General features: G+C 40.8%; 2 protein-coding genes across 6 annotated transcripts in view; both read right to left on the bottom strand.

Annotated features, from left to right (window-relative positions):
• Positions 1-22,697, bottom strand: part of LOC131692748 (ras-related protein Rap-1b) — a 250,214-nt gene that overhangs the window by 48,641 nt on the left and 178,876 nt on the right. The window lies entirely within an intron of this gene.
• LOC131686835 (uncharacterized) lies at positions 8,606-9,493 on the bottom strand. Its single transcript, XM_058970830.1, has one exon. It carries the CDS (start codon positions 9,491-9,493, stop codon positions 8,606-8,608), a length of 888 nt encoding a protein of 295 aa, XP_058826813.1.

Here is a 22,697-nt window from a genome sequence, read left to right as displayed (position 1 = left end):
TGTTTGTCTGTGCTTCGAATTCATCTATGTCTTTTTTTGGAGGAGAAAAGCAAAGAAAGGCAATTTGTTCAATTGCCTGAAGTGTACTAATGTTGTACAACTGCCGTTGGTAATATAAATAACGATTAAAAACAATCGTACCAAGCTTTGCTGAATCTACGGCGAAAGTTGATAGCTGATTTCGAAAGAATGCTATTGATTGTAATGCTTGGTTAATTTCATCTGATGTTTAAATAGGTAAATTCGTTCTATTAAGTACAACACGAAAATGCGAAACAAAATTACATCGTGAACTGTAAGTTTCTTTTTACAAACGATATCTACGATAATGTTGTGATGGAATTAGAAATGGATAATTATGAGAATTGTTACTGAATTTCTAGGGGAAACCGCTGCAAGTTGATAGGGATGCAATTACGAATTATGCATAAGTTTTCTGTTCACTCGAATCGTTATTTTCGTTTTGAGATAAGCTTCAATACCATGGGCATTAAATGGGAAAAACTAATCGAAATATTGAGTTGAAGGTTGCAAGTTCGAACGCTGCATCTGGGGTGATTTTTTCACATCATTGCTTTCCATTTAACTCAATATTTCGATTGGTTTTCCCATTGGAAACCACCAAAAATCTTCATAAATAACAGTCCAAAATTTCGTACTTTTAACGGAAGAAAACTAGAAACGCCAATAATTGCTTTATCAATAGAAGTAGTACTCTTCAACGAAACTGTAAATTTCCTTTTTTGCTACGATGGAGGAAGTAGATGTTGTATTGGCTTACTCATGTTATTGGTTCAAAATTCCTACAAAAGTCCGCTCCCCTAGGTTGATGGGTTTGACGGTATTGCAAACATCAGTGCAACAGTGATAAAGAACCTCCAACAGGCTGTCACTTTCAAATGGTTATTGCATTACGCTTCGATAGTGGTGCATCGAGATCCTTCCTAGGGTTCGTTAATCACTCTTTAGTATGTTCAATTCATGCATTTGATTCGACTCATTTGGGAAGACCTGATTGGATAAACTAGGATACAATTAGAACACTGACGCACGTGAATTATCCAGTCCCGCTCAGCATAGCATGATAAAATTCTAGTACAGTTGTCGTTCATGGTAAATAAACCTGCGGTAGCAGACAAAGGGTTATGTCGCCGGTAAACTCTAAGCTTGCTCATATGACCCTTTCCACGCTTTTCTAAACTTTCTTCCTTCATCTCCTTACTCTCCTTTGAGTACTATGACCCTTAAATTTAAAAAATATACTTCACTTTCCAGCCCATTGCTAATTGAATGTCGTTAAAAACATAAAAAAAGAAAATTGACTCACTCTTAGTCGTTAATAAAAAAAGGAAAAAAAATAAATAAACAACATTTGCTGGCATTCGATTGCATGTTACATGTGTGGTTTTTCTTCTACCTCATTAGTCTGTTTTTGATGTACTTCCAGTAGTTTACTTCTTAACTATTCATATATACCAAATATAATATCGGCCAATATATACGCTTAATCTCTTTGCATCTTTTTTGCCCTTTATTCGGAATGTTACTTTTCTTTTTATTACTATATCTTAAATTAGATTCATACTAACATTCAACGAAATCAATTGCATATTCTCTTACATACACTCACAATCTCTCTCATTCACAACATACAAGCGTTCGTGGCTTTTGCGATAACACAAACCTGGTCACAAAGGCGAACATGCCATTTCAATCATCCACAAATAATTACGCGCGCAATCTCACCAACAATACACGCAAAAAAAAAAATCCGTTCATAAATTCATGAACAAAAAGTCACGATTACATGAACAGAACGATTTACGAAAACCGTGACCATGTTCCTGAAATTATGAATAATAAACCTCAAATATATACATGGCGTTACATTAGAATGTTTGGTAGGGTTACTGTTATTGTTCCCTGGACATGTGTAGTTTTTGTTGTGATTCTTGTTCATGATTTGGGAATATACAGTCGACAAACGATGTTCATGATTTCAAGAGCTTATTCGCGATTCTTGTCAATTCTCATGACGTTAGCGGGATTAGAGTTCATGATTTCTAGATCTTAGTCGCGATGTTCGTAATTTCAATTCACGTTATCGTGATATATTAGGCATGAGTGGAGTGATTAATGGTCATAATTTCAGGATTTTTGTCACGATTTTAAATATTTTTGTCACGTGTTGTGTGATTTGTGTTCATGATTTCAGGTTCTAAGTCACGATTTTCGTAATTTCTGTTCATGTTATCATGATATTTTATTTTACAGCTTACTTTTAAAGAGTAGTGTAACTAATGTTCATGATATCAGCAGTTTTATCATGTTATTCCTAAATTCTCTTCGCCTTATCGTGATATAATATTTTTGGGTTACTTACGGTTTTTTTTTACTCAGAATATCGTGATAAAATGAACTGGATCATTAAAATAAGACTCATTCGCGATATCTGGTTCTGTGAACTATATCTACACACTATTTGGGGTTCTCAGTGCAGTTTTAGTTTTCTGTCCGGACATCAAAATGAACCTTACCAACTGAATAACGAGGTCGAGGTCCTAATAGTTTTTTTTTCATATCTACTGCTTGTACCTAGTACTGGTCGCTAGCAGCTAGGTATTTCATAAAAAAGTACATGGGATAAAAATGATTCCACGAATAATACTCCAAGTTTTGTGAAAGAGTTCACGTAAAAATTTCATAACCATGTTGCATGAAATAGTAAATGATTAGGGATATCTTCTAAATATCACAAGCACGCAAATAGATAGTAGATAAATCCGTAATCATGTACTAGGAATCATGAACCGGTTCACGAATACATGAATAATATTTTATGATTTCGTGAACTTTTCACGAAAACGAATGACTATTGTACTAGGTATCATGGATCAGTTCACGAATTCATGACTAATTTTCCATGATTTTTTTTTTCCTTAATAATTAAACAAGCTAACAATTGGTCATTGTCTGTTGTTGTTTCGGGAAGCACATCGACGCGATGTGTGAGGGCCGATGTAAGCAAAGTTTTCACGCCCAGTGTGTTGGACTTGGTGAAATGAATATTTACAGCCTCAGCAAGAATTTAATATGGCTTTGTGACGAATGTCTGTGTTTTTTCCACAAGACGCGGTATGTGGTTGAGCCTTCCAGTCCACCAAAGCAGATGGAGGAGCAAATAAAATGCATGAACGATAAAATTACCCTAAGATACAACGCTCTCTCGTTGAATGAACAACCAAACTCTCATGCTGAACGTAACTCTACGCCAGTTTCGATTACGCGGAAAGCAATGGAATCGAAAGTAAGCAGTATTCACCGATCTGTTGTTCCAGATCTGACCGACTCGCTGCAGGAAGGAAAAAAGTTCGCTCTATTCCTTACGAACATTGACGGGTGTGCAACTGAAAGTGATGTTAGCTGTATGGTATCTGAGTCGCTAAGCCTTACTGAGGTCGATGAGGTGGAAGTTAAAAAGTTAGTACCCAAATGGAAGAACTGCGAAACTCTTGACTTTGCATCATTTAAAGTCGTCGTATGCGAGAAATGGAAATCGGTAGCAATGAAAAATTCTACTTGGCCTCCGGGAGTGAAACACCGAGAATTCATCAGTTTACGCAACTCAACATGGAAACCTGCCTATTGAGAATCAACTCGCTTATAATTCTAGGCAACAAGTGAAATGTTTTTCTTATTGTGCTGAGTTGTTTTGAATGAATTGTAACGTCGTTAATGTTGTTAATGTTTACAATATGTTGTAGAGTATTATTAAATTTGTTCATTGTTTGTCTGTTGAATATGATAACAACTGGAGCTCTCGAAAGACTGTTGACATACACGTAAGATTTCCAAGCATAGATATAAGTTACTCATAAGAAATATATAGTTTTAAAAATCGTCTGTACGGTGTATACCGAAGATATGAAAATAAAATAAAAAATAAAATAAAATAGAAAAATATTAACTTGAGCAAAGTAGTAAAGAAACTCGTTACAAATATTTTATCTGAAGACTTCAACTCTCTATCTTGCAATCTTTTTGGGATAGGGAGCATTATCTGGGAAATCCCCTTAAAAACAGTTTTTTTCAACATAAGTTTTTTTATAGTTTTTTCCATCATATAAATGTTCTAGAATATTGTTTGGACCATTAAACTGCATTAATTTGCTAAGACGGAAACTTGCTATCGCTAGTACGTGTAGAGATATTCACGTTTTTTGATTGAAAATAGCTCTTTTTGCAATGCCGATAACTTTTAAACGGGCAAACCAATTGGTAATCAAATTAAAGTGCATGAAAAGAACAACAAATGCTGGAAAAATCAGATCTCCCCAATGCGGCCCTCTGTGGAAATACTCGAGTTGAAGTTTATCTTATTTCGTCATCAAATGCATTTGATTTCTTGCCCTTTGGTTGCACGTGCGCCAAAGCCTCTCTAAATAAGGTTCTAGCGTGCGTCAAAACTGCTAGTGGTAGTAAACAAAGACAGCCTATAAAATGTAGTATTGATGACGTAACGCTACCATTCACCCATAGACACTGTCACACATACAAGAACAGAGGTAGAGGGCCGCCTTGGGGAGATCTGATTTTTCCAGCATTTATTGTGCTTTTCTTGCACTTTAATTTGTTTACAAAGTTGTTTGTCCATTTTTGCCCGTTTAAAAGTTATCGGCATTGGAAAATAGCTATTTTCAATAAAAAACGCGAATATCCCCTCACATACTAGCGATAGCAAGTTTCCGTCTTCTGCAAAGTAATGCAGTTTAATAGTCCAAACAATGTTCTAGAAAAAAATCTAGAAGAAAACTTATGAGGAAAAAACTGTTTTAAGCGGCCTTTCACAAATTATGTCCCATATCTCAAAAAGCTTAAAAGATAGAGAGTTGAAGCCTTCAGATAAAATATTTGTAACGAGTTCTTCTACTACTTTGCCGAAGTAAGTATTTGTCTATCTGAATTATTGAAGAAAATAAATTTCATAACTCACTTTTGGGGGGATTAATCATCAATCCGATAAGACGAAAAGAAGGGGAGTTCTATTCCAAGAAACTTTCTTAAAGATATATGGTTATCGGATCGTTTAGAAACGCGGTAGAAGTATTCGGTTGGGTTTGATTTAGTAAACTAACGATTTATTGCTACTGCCTACGGGCTTATATACAAAAGTCAAGAATCGAGAAAACAAGAAAAAATATTTTACACAGGGCAAAGGTATAGGGAATTTAAACAAATGATTTTTTTGATTTCGGTCTGTGCATCGAGCACAACAGACCAATAAACGATCACCACACAATGCATCTCGGTGGCTTCAGATCGCGCATCGAGCACGGCTGATAAAGATCGATCACTCGATCGATAGCCGCTGCCTGTGCATCGAGCACGACAGATGGAGAACGATCACTGCGATGAAGCCTCGTTGATATTGCAGGTGGGTTGCGAGGGTGATGATCGTTGAGGTGCTACAGTACCCCCTTTTTAGAGAGCGCGACGATTAGTGATATCGAAGTGGAATCATCACTCGTCGTCCTGATCGAGTGAATCTCGCCGGTTGGGGCTCCGATGTTGTTGCAGCTGGACGATCGCTAACGGGTGCTGATGGCTGGTGATCGTCGAGTATGTAAGCTGGTTTCAGTCTGTCGATTGAAATGTTGACGCTCCGACCATTGATGTTGACTCGGTAGTGCTTGTCGTTTCGGCTAAGCACCTGGTATGGACCGTCGTAGGGTGGTGATAATGATGGCCTTATGGAGTCGTTGCGTACAAACACGTTTGTGCACGTTTTGAGGTTGGGGTGCACAAACACATTACCTTTTCCATGCCATGCCGTGTCAGGTGGTCGCAGCATACGCATGGCATCTCGAAGTTCATTTGCGAATTCCGATTGAGTGTTGTTGCTGGGATTTTCGTGGAAGAACTCCGACGGTATGCGAAGTGTTGTTCCATACACCATCTCTGCTGGCGAAGCACGGATGTCACCTTTGTAGACGGTACGCAATCCGAGTAGAATCATGGGAAGATGTTCGGTCCAACGGTCCGGGTTGTGGCAAAGGATGGCTGCCTTGAGAGTTCGGTGCCATCGCTCGATGATACCATTTGACTGGGGATGATAGGGCGTAGTCCGTAGATGGCTTATTCCGAACGTTCGAACCAATTCTGTGAAGAGTGCCGACATAAACTGGCGTCCCTGGTCCGTGGTGATGTGTGTAGGTACACCAAAGCGGGATATCCAGCCTGAGACAAGGGCTTGAGCGATAGTAGGCGCTGTCATGTCCGGCACAGGTAGCGCTTCAGGCCAACGAGAAAACCTGTCGATGATGCTGAGACAGTATCGATTCCCGTTGCTTGGTGGAAAAGGACCTACGATGTCAATGTTGATATGACGAAATCTTTCCTCAGGTGCAGTGTACCGGCGGAGGGGTGATTGGGTATGCCGGTTCACCTTTGAGCGCTGGCACTGTACACACCTTCTTGCGTAAGCGATGCTATCCTTCCGTATGTTTGTCCAAACGAATCTCTGCGTCATCAGTTTGGCTGTAGCACGGGTACCAGGATGAGAAAGTCCGTGTGTGGCTTGAAGAAACTGGTCACGAAATCTTTTCGTGATGAAGGGCCTAATGCGATCATCCGAGCAGTCGCAATACAACTGATTTGAACTGCCTGGAACAGTAAACTGTTTGAGGTTTAATGACGATTTTAATTTACCTTCCAGAATTGTTCGCAGTTCATCATCTGTTTGTTGGTCGGCGGCGAGAGCTTCAAAATTCACCGACGGCACTGCGTGCACAGCTGCGATGCGAGAGAGTAGGTCTGCGACTGCGTTCTCTTTCCCGTTCACATGTCGGATGTCGGTTGTTATTTGTCCGATGTAGTCTAGATGACGGGCTTGACGACTGGTGGCTCTTTCAGGATTCTGCTGGAATGCATACACGATCGGCTTGTGGTCGGTGTATATGTGGCAACTTCGACCTTCCAGCATATACTTGAAATGTCTTACTGCCAGGTAGATTGCGGTTAGTTCTCGATCATACGTGCTGTATTTCAGTTGGGCCTTGTCGAACTTTTTGGAAAAGAAGCCCAATGGTTGCACGTTACCATCGACAACTTGGTGTAAAACAGCTCCGGCTGCTATGCTGGATGCGTCCACCCACAAAGATAGTTCGGCGTCCTTCGCGGGGTGTGCGAGCAGCGCTGCTTGAGCGAGTTGTGTTTTGCACTGCTCAAATGCTGTCGTGGCCTCCTCTGTCCACACTAGTTGAGACCGATCGTTGCGCTTGTTCCCCGGAGTCATCTTGAGAAGTGGTATTTGAGCCACGATGGCGTTCGGGATGAACCTTCGGTAGAAGTTGATTGTGGCGAGAAAACTTTTTAGCTCCCTCACTGTTGTCGGGCGTTTGTAGTTGCTGACTGCTTCAACACGTTCGGGCAATGGGCGAATTCCATTGGCCGAGACTGAGTGGCCAACGAAAATTATATCCTTCTTCCCGAACTCACATTTTGCAACATTGATTGCTAAGTTGTGATCTTGTAGACGGGTAAACAACTGCCGAAGATGCTCACGATGTTCCTCTGCTGACGATGATGCGATGAAAATATCATCAATATATGGGAACACGAAGTCCAATCCTCGTAGTACCTCGTGTATGAGCCGTTGGAAGGTTTGAGCGGCATTCCGAAGTCCGAACGTCATGTATGTGAATTCGAACAGTCCAAACGGCGTGGTGATCGCAGTCTTCGGGATGTCGTCTTGATGTATGGGGACTTGATGAAATGCCTTCTGCAAGTCAACCTTGGAAAAAATGGTTTTTCCTTGCAGAATGGTAGTAAAGTCCTGCAGGTATGGTAGTGGGTACCGATCGGGGATGGTTTGAGCGTTCAGCGCACGATAATCTCCACACGGGCGCCAGGTTCCATCCGCTTTTTTCACCATGTGAAGTGGGCTGGCCCAGCTGCTGGACGAGGGGCGGCATATTCCCAGTTGCATCAAGTGTTCGAACTCTGTGCGCGCTGCTGCTAGTTTGTCTGATGAAAGACGTCTCGGCCGGGCGTATGATGGCTGACCGGTGGTTTCGATGCGATGCACTGTTGATGATGCACTCACTGTACCGGGTGCTGCTAGTTTGGTGATGGATGGGAATTCTGCCAGCAGCTCGGCGTAGGGGCATGACGTGCTGAATGTTTTTATAGAGTACTCACTCGTCCGTGTCAAAACTGCCATCGCTTCCAGCTTCGTGGTGTTGTCGATGAGACGATGACGTTTCAAATCAATCAGCAGGTCGTAGTGGCAAATGAAATCTGCACCGATGATCCCTGATGACACGTCTGCGATGAGGAATGTCCACAGAAATTCACGCCGGAGGCCAAGACTAACCTTCAGCATAACTTCTCCGTACACTTTAATCGGTGTTCCGTTAGCGGCGAACAATTTAAATGACGTTGGTTTCATCCGGGTTGATTTGAGATCTCTCGGGATGACGGACACATCCGCACCGGTGTCGATGAGGAATTTCATGTTGGTAATTGTGTCCGAGATCTTAAGGCGAAATAGTGTGGCTGTGTCGGAAAGTTCGCCAATTTCCAACGCAGGATCAACTGGACGACGTCATTGTTGGTTGCTGGGCTTGGTTGCTAGTCCGAAGGAACACGGTTTACGGCACCGTCGTGCTTCCCTTCCGTACTTAGAGTGGTACCAGCAGACGTCATAGGACGGTTCATTATCACGAAATTTACTCACTTTGCTTCGGCTGCGGGAACGTGATCGCTCCCGTGGGTTTTCGCTTGAGCGGAACATTTTGTTGATCATCCTGGTCAGTTGAGCGATTTCCCGCTGGAGCGTTTCAATTCTGTCAGGAGGCGATTCTGTTGTAACTTTAGCGGTCGCTGCTGGTGTGCTCGGTGCGCTCGCACCGATGGTGTTGATGCTACGAAGGCCCATGGATTCCACGATGGCATCTGCGATGGTAGCTTTTTCTGTCGGGTCCCCTTTGGAGGCAATCACGGCAGCTTGGGCATGCGGTGGAAGTCTGGAGGCCCACAGGTCGAGCAGCACGGGTTCACAAAACGAATTTCCAGCCACTCTCCTCATTTCGTTGAAAAGTTGGCTCGGTTTCATGTCACCAAGCGGCATATCAGACAATACGAGCTGCAAACGTTTCTGCTGACTGTCGGCGAAGTGTTCAATCAGCTTCATCTTGATATACACGTACTTGTTGGCAGGCGGGACGGCTTCAATAATGGAACGTAACTCCGTCAACTTGCTTGGTGGCACTTGTGCCATGACGATGTTGTACTTCTTGGTGTCGTGGGCATTTCCAATACCGGAAGCGGCAAACCAGAACTCCAATGACATGAAGTATGACTCGATGTTGGATTGCGTCATCACCGGCGGGCTCAGTCGTGGCAGGTTTAGGGTGTCCACGTTGGCTTCCTGCTGCTGTTCCGGTACCTTTGGGTTGCCTGCTCCAGTGCCTGGTTTGTCCTCGTTCACCATTTTTTTAAAACGGGGTCACCAATTTATGGTTATCGGATCGTTTAGAAACGCGGTAGAAGTATTCGGTTGGGTTTGATTTAGTAAACTAACGATTTATTGCTACTGCCTACGGGCTTATATACAAAAGTCAAGAATCGAGAAAACAAGAAAAAATATTTTACACAGGGCAAAGGTATAGGGAATTTAAACAAATGATTTTTTTGATTTCGGTCTGTGCATCGAGCACAACAGACCAATAAACGATCACCACACAATGCATCTCGGTGGCTTCAGATCGCGCATCGAGCACGGCTGATAAAGATCGATCACTCGATCGATAGCCGCTGCCTGTGCATCGAGCACGACAGATGGAGAACGATCACTGCGATGAAGCCTCGTTGATATTGCAGGTGGGTTGCGAGGGTGATGATCGTTGAGGTGCTACAGATACTATATTGCTAAAGTAAACCGTTTTGACGCAATCTAAAAAACCCCTTTTTTGCTTTTTGGGACCACTGTGGAGTGGTGGGTTAATGTTTGAGACCGCGTTTTGAAGTGGTGCTGCGTTTACTTAACTACCGAAGTATTTTCATGTTGGCGAATGGTCGCGTTTGTGACCAGGTTTATGTTATCGCGAACCACGAGCGTTTGTACCTATATGAGTATAGATAGCGTATAGTAGAGATTTACTAATAAAAGGAATCATGCCATGCCGAATAAAGAAAAAAAGATGCAAAGAGCTTGATTAGAAGTGTACATCAGTAATGGAAAAGCAAACTAATAGATGTACAAAAAAAACAGACTAATGAAGTAGAATAGAAAAGCACATGTAACATGCAATCAAACTCTTCTAAATGCAGCAAATGCACAATTTGAACACCGGAAGTATTAGCCACTATTCTATCATATACGCCAGTTCTCCATCGATTCCCTGACCTAACTGTCATAAACACTCAGACGAACACATACACAGATACATACGACCAGCACATAATAATTGTACACTAGCACGAAAAACTACGATTATTACAAAACGACAACTAATAAGTTTCTTCTTCTGTATTTATTAAATTTATTTAATTATTAAATTAATTTAATTAGTCTATGCACGATGACGAAGTCGACCGATAAATGGACACACAATGACTCCCACTGTGAGCCTCGTCCACGTATACCACCATCAAATTGTGGAGCAATGTTTGCAAACACGGCACACAGCAAAAGTCAATCCACGTCGACCCGCCAGTCGGCCACATCACCGCGCACAAACTAGTGGTTAAGCGTTGGTATGTACAGGTGCAGAGTATGAAAAAACATAAAAAAGGCGCATAAACTCTCTCGGTCTCCTCGATGTACCACTATCGAAGCGTAATGCAATAACCATCTTAAAGCAATTGTCTGTCAGATTTTCTGTAGTACTGATGCACGCAATATGCTTGATGATGTTTGCAATACCGTCAAACCCCTCAACCTTGGGTAGGGAAAGTGTGCCAACAATATGTTAGGATCTCGACAATTAAACGAGAACAAGTTTTTCCCGAAATAGAACACCCGAGAGTGCCGTCACACAGTGATCACCTTTCATACAGAAGTCGGTCAAAACCTCAAAAGTGGCCCGAATTTGATGAAAACTTTACATTTAGGCTATTTTGTGACGCTGAATTTACATTTGATGTTTATTTTTTGTTTTTTTTTATTACCTCAAAATTTTGGCACTTCGAAAATTCCACATTCACGAATATAAAGTGCATTCCGAAAATTCATTCTCAAAAATTAGGAGTGGTGAATTTTTAGCAGAATACACATTTTTTCAATTGTTGATAATGAAAAGACACATCTATAAATTATATTACGAACCCTGGGTAATCAAAGGCTACCATGCGTCTCTTTCAGCCATATCATGAAAAATCCCCTTTTTTCATACCTCCGGGCAGAAAGGGGCAAAATAAGATGTTCATTTTCGGAAAGTACACTAATTTTCAAGTATCATGAACAACAAACGATCTTTCCGAACTGTTTCAAAAAAAGGACAGCCACTTTAAACATTATAACTTTAATTTATTGCACGATTTATTATTTGTTTTTCAGGTCTGAGCGATAGGAAAGGCTTGTATCGACTAAATCGTATGGCAGCTATAAGTCCAGTGAATATCTTTTCAAATGAAACCAGTTCGACCCTAATCGGAATCTTAGCTAAAAAGATATATTCATTTGAATAACTTAGGTTTGAAAACAGTTTTTCTTAGAATTCATCATCTATTTCACCTTTGAAGTTCTGTAAAAAATTGAACTTTCGTCCTCGGAACTTAATATTTTGAAAAGACTCTATTCAACCTGTTAAGAAACAGAGAAAAATGTTAAAACATGCAAAATCTAAAATAAAATTTTGAGGTTTTGTCCGGCTAGGCGACACTGTGCGTCAGCTTAAGTCTTGTACCAAACCCACACGAGCATTAAATCTGCTTTTGGCATTGTTCACATCTCCAGACTAAACATGAAAAGTTATGCGACAGCAAGCGAATTTAAATTGGTTGAACACCCTAAATCTCATTCACAGCCATGCCGAGACGGAAACTTCTGATGCGGACGTGTATAGAATCTCGATTCCAGCGAAGCTCCATCATCGCCTAATTCCATCCTTTTACAGAATTATAATTTCAATTATGTAGTCATTGTATAGAATATACGTTCAGAGTTACTTGAAATGTGAAAAGTATTGGGAAGTTCATCATTCAATATTTCGTTACTCGACAGCTTTCTGCTGATTAAAACCAGACAGACAATAATTTAGAAGGAATGCTCTGAAGGTGTAAGATTATGGAAGTTACTTTTCTATAATCACACATCTTCAGAGCATTCCTTCAAAAATTCCTCTGTCTGGTTTGATCTGGCTTGACTGTTTTGGAGATCCCAAACTTAAAATAGTTTATTGATGGCTTATACGAAAGTACTAGTTGAATCAAACCTTCAACGGGATTTTTCTCTCTAAACAATTGCCCAAACTAAGCAGTCGTAATCAGTATGTATATCAGTGTTTCTTCTTTGACTGTGGACGATAGGCTTATAAACGTAAACAGTTACGCGGCACGTGAAGCCAAACATGCATCTAACAAATAGTCAACGCATCTACGTTATTGTTGCAAGACGTTGTTAATTTTGATTGGATTGGGCAATCGATAAGCAACTATCATTAGTTAACCCTTAAAGGCGCAAAGCAATATTTTTCAAATTTTCTGAAAATTGTCTAACAGTTTTAATACGTTACTATGATAATTTTGAGATGGTTTTCGCAATGTTGTTTTAAAACAACATTGCGCATTTAAGGGTTAATCAGATAATCAATGATGAAGTCTATATGAAATCCACCAAAAACAACGCGCTGTTCAACGACTTCATCTTTAATTATCTGATTAACTAATGATAGTTGCTTAGGGATCGATAGCCCAATCCAACCAAAATTAAAACCTTAACAGTTAAGGAGATATAGCTATCGTACTATTATAAATATAATGTTTGTACAATGATAAGGATTGCAGATAAAAAAATGGATGGCACAGCTGCTACCAATTTCCATTGGTGTAACTCATACTAAAATTAAATTCTCATCTCTTTGATATCAGCAATCTACATGCTACTCAGTGTGTGAGGAGGAAATACACATTTTCAGATATTTAATATATTAGTTGGGAAATTATTTTTTGATTCAAATTGTTAGCTAAGCAGTAAAACCGAAACAGTCGCAATCGTATTCACTCATATGCTTTGTATTTTATATTCATATAAAATGTTATGTCATTGTCATTTTCATTGTCAGAAATATATAATATTTTACGAAGTATTAAGCATGCTTCGGATTTATAATGAAACGTGATAATATAAAAATTTACTCAGCTTCCTCGGTAAAATACTATCTGTTATTGTCCAGGACAAACATAGGGGAATTGTGGGAAAAACCGACACTGTGGGTAAAACCGACACCCCACAATTTTTCCTAGAAATCAAATTTTTATTCATTTCATAATGATACATTATTATTAGTACGTTTATGTAGAGCATTTGAAGAAAAATTGGATTTACGTTAGTACGCCGAATGTCATAAAAATAAACAAAACATACGACAGCAGCGTTCATACTCGTCTGGATGTAAAATTTCGTTGGTAGATTTTAAGGTTTTAACCGAACAAAAGCTTTTCAAATCACCCCATTTTTCAGTACCTATTATTATCGGCCTTTCCTATGATCAACTAGGTGCATTAAAGACGAGTTTGAGAAATTCAATATTTTTAATTGCTTTTATAAAAAAATGTGCGCTGTTGGGGTAAAACCGACACCCTTTGGTTAGGGTAAAACCGACACACTGTTAAGATGGTTGTGTTTACTTGCGATTCATTACAAAAGGCTGGAGATCTTTGTGACACTTCAGTTACACTATTAGCACACTATAGTAATAGCTGAAATACACAGAAATACTTTTATTGTGTTTATTTCTTATAAGTCTCCTTAAAAATAAAAAATTGGAATTTTTGTTTATCTGATTCTATCGAAGCTTTTGCTATTTCTGCAAAAAGCTCATCAAACCGAATTTCTAGTGTTCTCTTGGTTTGTCATATACGAACTTTATCACAATGAGACAATGGTATTATGTATGATCGTTGATAATCAGAGTCCGAAAAATCAAATCTGAAAAAGATTTTTAATGAAATTAATTTTTCGAAGAGCTGAAAAAATTAAATCTTGTTAAGAATTTTTTGAGGAAGAATTGTGAATTAAAAATATAATTTTATTGGTTTTGTGGCAACTTACAAAAAGTGTTAAGCTTAAGGTGTCGGTTTTAACCATAATTCCCCTACCATTATTTACGAAACCAATCGATTCTGTTATCTTACAACATTTTCGCATATCATTAACTGCACATTCATATCGCGACAAATCAATTACCCCTAGAGAATGGCGAAGCCGTGAATGCACAGTGTCATTGGATCCACATTTGCCAGCCGGTCCGATTCGCCGAAGCATCCCGATTGAGCATAATCTAGTCCAAATACCGATGTCGATACAATGATAATAATAATCGTTTCATGTTCCACTACCCACTCAAGACATCCTCGAGGTCGAGAGCACACAATCAGAGCCAGAATGCTATGTCGACTTATATACATAGTTGCCAAGAACAATGGAAATTATGCTGGAAATATTTTAATTACGGCACTGTTCGCCTGGGTGTGTATGGAATTTCTCCCCTCGCCACGGCCATTCATTGGAAATGAAATCAAATCAACCGCAACGGCTATCGCTTGGAATTCTGGTGAACATTTTGAACTTATTGAGTATAATTTTGAAACGTTTCGAACAATTCTCGGTCTGACATGAAATGAAATTGCGCATTAGTTGACGACATTATCAGCGAAACAAAAGCAAGTCGAGTTTTGTACGAAATGATGATTCCAATCTAGTTCCCTATTATCATTTTATCAAATATATGCTGGTCAAGGACAGTAGGCTGCGATTGAGGAAGACATAAATACAAATGGGAAATGATTTCGGGCCTGCCTGATGATAACAGTTTCCACCATGGCGCCATAGCAACCCGATCAGAACGACTATCAAAATTATATCTCCTGCTGACATCATTGGTCCATCGAGAGTGGTCCAAGCGGAAACATGAAATAAACTAGCAACTCGAAAGGGCTCTCCTTCCCGATCAGAATGAAATAGCAATACTATAACAGAATACTCATTTCATAACAATTGATCCTATATAACAAGCCTCGCTTATAGTTAGTAGCTTTGCGCAGTGGCTTATCCAATGAGGTACAACCGAGGTGCGATTATCGCTGGATGAAAACTAAAACTAAAAAAATGAAAACGGCGCATACTTTTTTCTATCCCTTTATAGGCTGCTAGCGCTGGGAGGAGAGGCTTCCGTACGTGGATCATTCAAAATCGCGTGGCGGTATGCGTTCGAATGATTGCGATTAATGCCACGTTAAGAAATCCGTGTTAACAGTGTTAACATGTTAATTTAATCACCGCAGCCTTTTCCTGTGAGATTTGAGAACGTGCATTGGGGACTCAAAATTCTAATGTCTGGAGGGAAGAAGTCTTCCAATTAGCTATTGGCACGAAGAGCTTCCTCTCAATTACTGATGATAATGGCGTCACTTATTGATTTTCGTCATCTACTCGTCAACCCGTTAGTGGTAGAGTTAAAGTGGATTTTGCTGAGTCGGAAGTCGCCATTTTGGATTTTATAATCGCATAAGATATTGATTTCTGTTATCTACTCGTCAACTTTTTCTAAACCAGAAGTCACAGTCTTGGATTTTGAAATGGCGTCAGATATCGATTTCCGTGATCTGCTTATTAACCGGTAGAATACGTATGAAGAGCCTTAGTCCTACACTTTAATTATCTTTATTCTACTACCTTAAAGTTGTATGTACTGCATCCGTAAATTTCGAAGACATTATTGATATTGCTTGTAAAACTTATGACTTATATTGCAGAGAGTTCTTGAATGACAATGAATATTAACGGTTTTCATTACTAACCTCATTTTTATTTCATAAACCTCGATGAGTTAGTGTGACCTCCATAGACCAATAAAAGAGCACCTTTTGACGCATGTAAGTAAAAGTGAGTCGGCGTTTCTCACAAACTGAAAAATTCAATAAAAATATAATGATACGTTTTTCCTTTTTTATTTCGACTATGTTAGTCATATTTTCTTTTTTTTTTACATTTTTAACGACATTCAATTAGCTAGAGATTACTGGGTAGGGAAAGTTATGAAAATTAGAGCCATAGTACTCAAGTGAGAGCAAGGATGTGAAGTAAACAGATCGGAAAACTAGAAGTCGCAGGGTCATTAGAACAGGCTTAATATCGTACGGGCTTAATCTTTGTCTTCTGCTAATGAGGGTCGAGCTTAGGCAGCATAACTACGAATCACCCGAGTTCACCAGCATGTGTCCTGCTATTGATAGACGTGTCCATCTTTACCGTGACAACCGACCGTACTAGTACTAATCCGCGTTCAAGGTTATCTTGCCAGTTCGGTTCGGTCCTCAGTCTTTTGTTCGCGTGTGAGGATTAAACAATAGCCAGCTGTATCAGCTGGATCGGGTCGTCATTGAACACCAGTTTAAAGCTAAGTTGTTTTTATCTTTCGTAACACATTTATTGCTTTCTTCCGTCTGCGCGGGCGCTGACCCCGTGCGTTGACGTTTTCGACAGTTCCATCTCCGGATGGTCAAATGGATGTTGAATCGGGTTCAACTCCTAAAGCTCCCCCCGACCAAAATACTACCCAGAACTCTCAACTGGTCCATTTGTGATCTTTTTTCGGCCCAAGACTAAATCGCTGAATCTTGTTCAGATTTCTAAATACCTGACAGAACGGTTCTCGGCTGTGACCGAAATTTCAAAGATCTACTCGGACAAGATAAGGATGTTGCTAGCCAACTCAAGGCAGACAAACGATATCGCTTGCTGTAAGCACTTTACGCGGGATTATAACATTTATATCCCAGCTGTAAAGGTACAGTCTGAAGGCGTCGTCACCGATGAGACTTTGACGTGCCAGGATCTGCTGCAGTACGGGGTTGCCCGTTTTAGACAACGCTTACTTCACCCAGTGAAAATACTTGAGAGCAAGCGTTTGCACTCAGTAGTAGTTCTTATCGGGCGACCTTCGCTGGTACCGCTTTGCCGAACTACATCCTCTTGCACAAAATTCGTCTTCCTGTGCTTATGTTTGCACCGCGTGTCATGAATTGCACAAAATGTAAGCAATCGGGTCACACAGCCACCCAGCCGGGTCACAAAGCCGAAAAGTGTCCTTACTGTGCAAAGAGTCTGCATGATATCTCGGCATGTCCCGCGCACAAACTACGCGGGGATAAACTGAAACGTTCTTTTGCGGGACAATTCAAACGTTCTTTCGCAGAAATGCTAAAGAAAAATACGCCATCATCTTCAAAAAACATCTTTGCTCACTTGCCTCCTGACGACGGCGAGGCTGATGACCCACAAGAGGGAACATATCTTCTAGGGTGCCTAGAAGTTACAGGAAGAGGCGGAACATTTACTCTCCTAAATTTCCTTGTAAAGCCCTGAAGGTATCCCTTGACGGGGCTCCGAAAGTGACATCTATTGGAAGTGTTGCAATCAAACCGAAGCAAGTAGCGCCTGGTCACGGGGGATTAAGCTTAGAGAAGGAGTTCCCAGTACTTTCAGGAATATTAAAAATCCCAAGTGTTCCTTAGTTTCAGTTCGAGAATAATCACAGCATTGGAATTATCAAACTCTCGGCTATAGTGGACTGGATAATGAAAACTTTCAATATTTTATTCAATATTAACCCAAAATTCCAAGATTTTAATATTAATCGCTTGGATCGAGATACCTTTACGGAGGAGTACTTTTGGGGATCAAAAAGTGCCATTCCTTCTACAGAATTAACCTTCCCTCGATACCAGGCATTGAAATTGTCGCGTGTCATGTAACAATCAAAGGCAAAGATCTTTGCATAGCTTCCATATATATTCCCCCAATACCGCGATTGGGCACCGCCGGCTTCATGACATAGAATCCCTGCCTGCACCACGACTAGTTTTAGGATACTTTAACTCTCACGGTACGGAATGGGGTTGCCTTTATGATGATAACCGTTCTTCTTTAATTCACAATATTTGCTACAACTTCAATATGACAATTCTAAACACGGGTGAAATGACACGGATCCCTCCCCCACCAGTGCATTAGATTTATACCTTTGCTCGACCTCGCTACAGATAGATTGCGCGTGGAAGGTAATCCCTAATCCCCACGGTAGCGACCATCTGCCGATCGTAGTCTCGATCACCAACAGCTCAAGACCATTGAAATCAATCAATATTTCGTATGACCACACACAAAATATCGATTGGAAGAGCTATGCTGGAACAATATTCGACAACATCGAATCTTCCCAAGAACTTCCTCCGGAGGAAGAGTACAGCTTTTTTGCTGGCTGGATTCTCGACAGCGCGAATCAAGCTCAGACTAAGCCAGTACTCGGCGCGTGGTGGGACAAAAAGTGCTCATACGTGTACGCGGAGAAGGCTGCCGCGTAAAAGACCTTCCGGGACGACGGGTTACCCGCTACCTGCCGACAGTATGCGACGTTAGAAACGCGTATGAAGAGTTTGATGAAAGCCAAGAAACGTAGTTACTGGCGCCGGTTCGTTGACGGACTAACGATGAGCACTCGTGGGGGCACGGCCTGGCGTTTGCGAAACCGAAACAGTACTAACGAGAGTGCAGAATATTTAAACCGCTGGATATTCGATTTCGCCAAGAAGTTTTGTCCGGATTCCGCCACGGCACAGAAGATCTATTGCGCCGCGTCCCCTCACGACAGCGCGAACGAAGCACCTTTTTCGATGGTGGAGTTCTCACTTGCTCTCCTGTCATTTAACAATAAGGCCCAGGGCCAGACAGAATCAAATTTAACTTGTAAAATAATCTGCCAGACTCTGCCAAGAGACGCTTGTTGAATTTATTTAATAAGTTTCTTGAGGGTAATATTGTCCCTTATGACTGGAGGCAAGTGAAGGTGATCGCCATACAAAAACCAGCCTCCGACCACAACTCGTATCGACCGATTGCGATACTGTCTTGTATCCGAAGGTTGTCCGAGAAAATGATTTTGTTTCGCCTCGACAATTGGGTTGAAGCAAATGGCTTACTGTCAGATACACAATTTAGATTCAGCAAAGGCAAAAGCACGAACGATTGCCTTGCATTATCTCAACAGAAATTCAAATAGCTTATGTTGGCAAAGAGCAGATGGCATCAGTTTTCCTAGATATAAAGGGGGCTTTTGATTCAATTTCTATAAAAATTCTCTCTGAGAAGCTGCACCAGCATGGTCTTTCACCGACTCCAAACAGCTGTTTAATAAACTTGCTGTCTCAAAAACATATGCATTTTTCGCATGGTGATTTATCGACATCACGAATTAGCTACATGGGTCTTCCCCAGGGTTCATGTCTAAGCCCATTTCTCTATAACTTTTACGTGGATGACATTGACAAACGCTAAGGCAGCTTGCAGATGACGGTCTGGTCTCCATTACACGACCCAAAGCACCATTTCAAGATACCTTGGACAATTTGTCTGCTTGGGCCCTCCAGCTGGGTATCGAGTTCTCCACGGACAAAACTGAGCTAGTCGTATTTTCAAGGAAGCGTGAACCAGCGCAACTACAGCTTCAATTAATGGGTCAAACTATTGCTCAGATTTCAATTTTCAAATATCTCGGGGTCTGGTTCGACTCTAAAGGAACCTGAGGATGTCACATTAGGTATCTGAAACAGAAGTGCCAACAAAGGACCAACTTTCTCCGTACAATAACCGGAACATGGTGGGGTGCCCAACTAGGATACCTGATCAGGCTGTACCAAACAACGATATTGTCGGTGATTAAGTACGGGAGTTTCTGTTTCCACTCCGCTGCAAACACACATTTCATCAAACTAGAGCGAATTCAATATTGTTGTTTGCGTATTGCTTTGGGTTGCATTCACTCGACAAACACGGTGAGTTTAGAAGTGCTGGCGGGCGTTCTTCTGCTGAAAAATCGATTTTGGGAACTCTCATATCGATTGCTCATTCGAAGCGATATTTTGAACCCGTTGGTGATTGAAAACTTCGAGAGGCTCGTCGCGCTTAATTCTCAAACCCGATTTGTGTCCCTGTACTTCGACTACATGGCACAGAGCATCAATACTTCTTCGAACAATCCCAACCGTGTCCGTTTCCTAGATACTTCTGATTCTACTGTGTTCTTCGACACATCCATGAAGGAAGAGATTTGTGGAATCCCGGATCATATACGTTCGCAAGAGATCTCCAATATTTCTATAATAAATTCAGAGAAGTCGATTGTGATAAAATGTTCTACACTGACAGTTCAAATCTCAATGGGTCCACTGGTTTCGGTATCTTCAATGATAATATCACCGCTTCATACAAGCTCAATGATTCTGCTTCAATTTACGTCGCAGAATTAGCTGCTATTTAGTATACCCTCGGGATCATCGACAGTTTGTCCACAGATCACTATTTCAACATTTCGGACAGCCTCAACTCTATCGAGGCTCTTCGTGCGGTGAAGCCTAAAAAGCAATTCCCGTATTTTGTGAGGAAGAGGAGTCTTTTACGTTATCTGAAAAAATCTCACAAGATTACCTTTGATGGTGTCCCCTATCATTGCAGCATATCGCGCAATGAAAAGGCCGACTCTTTAGCAAAGGTGGGCGCATTAGAAGGTGACATCTACGTAAGACCAATTTGCTTCAACGAATTTTTCAGTATCTGTCGTCAGAAGACACTCAACAGTTGGCAAACCTGGTGGAGTAATGGGGAACTTGAACGATGGCTACATTCCATTATCCCGAAGGTATCTACTAAGCCTTGGTTCAGGGGGATGGATATGAGTCGGGATTTCATTCGTGTAATGTCCCGGCTCATGTCTAACCACTACACGTTGGATGCGCATTTGCGGCGTTTTGGGCTTGCAGAGACTAGTTAGTGCGCGCGTGATGGGGGCTATCACGACATCGAGCACGTTGTTTGTGCGTGCGCCGGATATTATGACGCCAGGTCTCAACTAAAGAATTTCATTCGGGCCCGAAGTAGATCACCCAATGTTCCAGTTCAGGATATGCTGGAAAATCGCAATCTCCCCTATATATCCCTTATTTACATCTTTATAAAAACGATAAACATCCCAATTTAGCCCCTCTCTTTTATTTCAATTTTCTAGAAGCTCCCTGTCCTACCTTACAGACCCGACTAGTGCCAAAGTGCGACCGCCATCGCCCTGCAATGGTTTGATAACTTCCCCGCGAATCCGAAGAATATCATTCGTCAACCCGGTACTCGACGACCTACTAGACTGAGGCACTGTGTCGCTGATCTCCCGTTTAGCCGAAAGTGGCAAGTTCTGCTCTTCTTTCCATGCCATAATATAGGGGAACCCGGGGCTATTAAGACAGTGTGGGTAATTCAGACCCCCTCAGTTTCTCAGAAAATAGCAAGACTTTCTGACTATCGTACATATTCGTGGAACCGCTATTCTGAAACATTAATTTTGAGAGCTGAATTTGATTCTTTTTTTTTGTAGAAAGGAGATACAACGTGTTTCTCAAACAACGTGTTTCTCAAAATAAAAATCATTATAATGGAAAAACCGTGATTAAAGCAACAAATAAAAGTGAAAAAATATAAGGTAAGTGTTTTGGAAAGCTTGAGGCTCCTATTTTATGGAATGATTTTTGTTTGGGTGAAAACACAAATATTTTCGAGACGCTCACCACATTTGTACGAAATGAGCGAACCCCCTATTCCGTCAACCACCGTTCAGCGGCTTGCGGTTGCGCACACCATAGCACACGCCACAGCAAAGAAAATACATGGGTCGCCAATCTACAGCTGTGACATGCCAGATTAAGTTTTTGTAAAGGTATTTATTTTTTTTGCTTCTTAAGGAGTCTCTCTTATAAATATTTTATAGGTAAACATAATTTCATTGCAAAAAATTAAAGAAAAATCACGGTCTGAATTGCCACATAGGGAGGTCCGAATTACCCCTACATTGTAAAAGGATGGAAAAAACTCAGAGGATTGCAAGTCGTCGCCTAGCGCTGCCATTGAGTGGTGAAAATGAAACTTTTATGGCATCAAAATGTAGCTGAGGTTTCAAATTAACAATTAGGACCTTTGACCGGTAAATTTTCTCACCTCTATCCACCTGAAAGGGTGATTTGCTTAAGAAGGTCCGAATAGCCCCAGGTTCCCCTACGTCTTCATTCCCCTGTCCTTGATACAACTGCTGCTACACCGATGTTGGAAATGAGCCTCCTCTGAATATCTTAACCAAGCATAAATCATCATTAAAAAATCAAATTTGCATTCTGTATTCCTAGTTTTAAGATGGCAGTAATTTTTATTCTTCATTAAAACTTTTGTCCTCCATCTTGTAAATAAATTTTTCCCTAGTTTTAAGATAGCTGTGAAGTTTCTCATAAAAACTTGTTCCCCCTTTTATATACGAAACTATATTGTTAGTTCAAAGATAACGGTAAGATATTTCGTAAAAAACTATTACTCCCCCTCTTGTATAACAAACTTTCATTTTCATTTGTCCCCTCTCTTGTATATCGAATCCTATGTCTAG

The sequence above is a fragment of the Topomyia yanbarensis genome, chromosome 3, assembly GCF_030247195.1.
Source record: "Topomyia yanbarensis strain Yona2022 chromosome 3, ASM3024719v1, whole genome shotgun sequence".
In the NCBI taxonomy this organism is placed as follows: Eukaryota; Metazoa; Arthropoda; class Insecta; order Diptera; family Culicidae; genus Topomyia; species Topomyia yanbarensis.
Note: the sequence above shows the minus strand (reverse complement) of the source record. Positions and strands in the feature narration are given on the sequence as shown.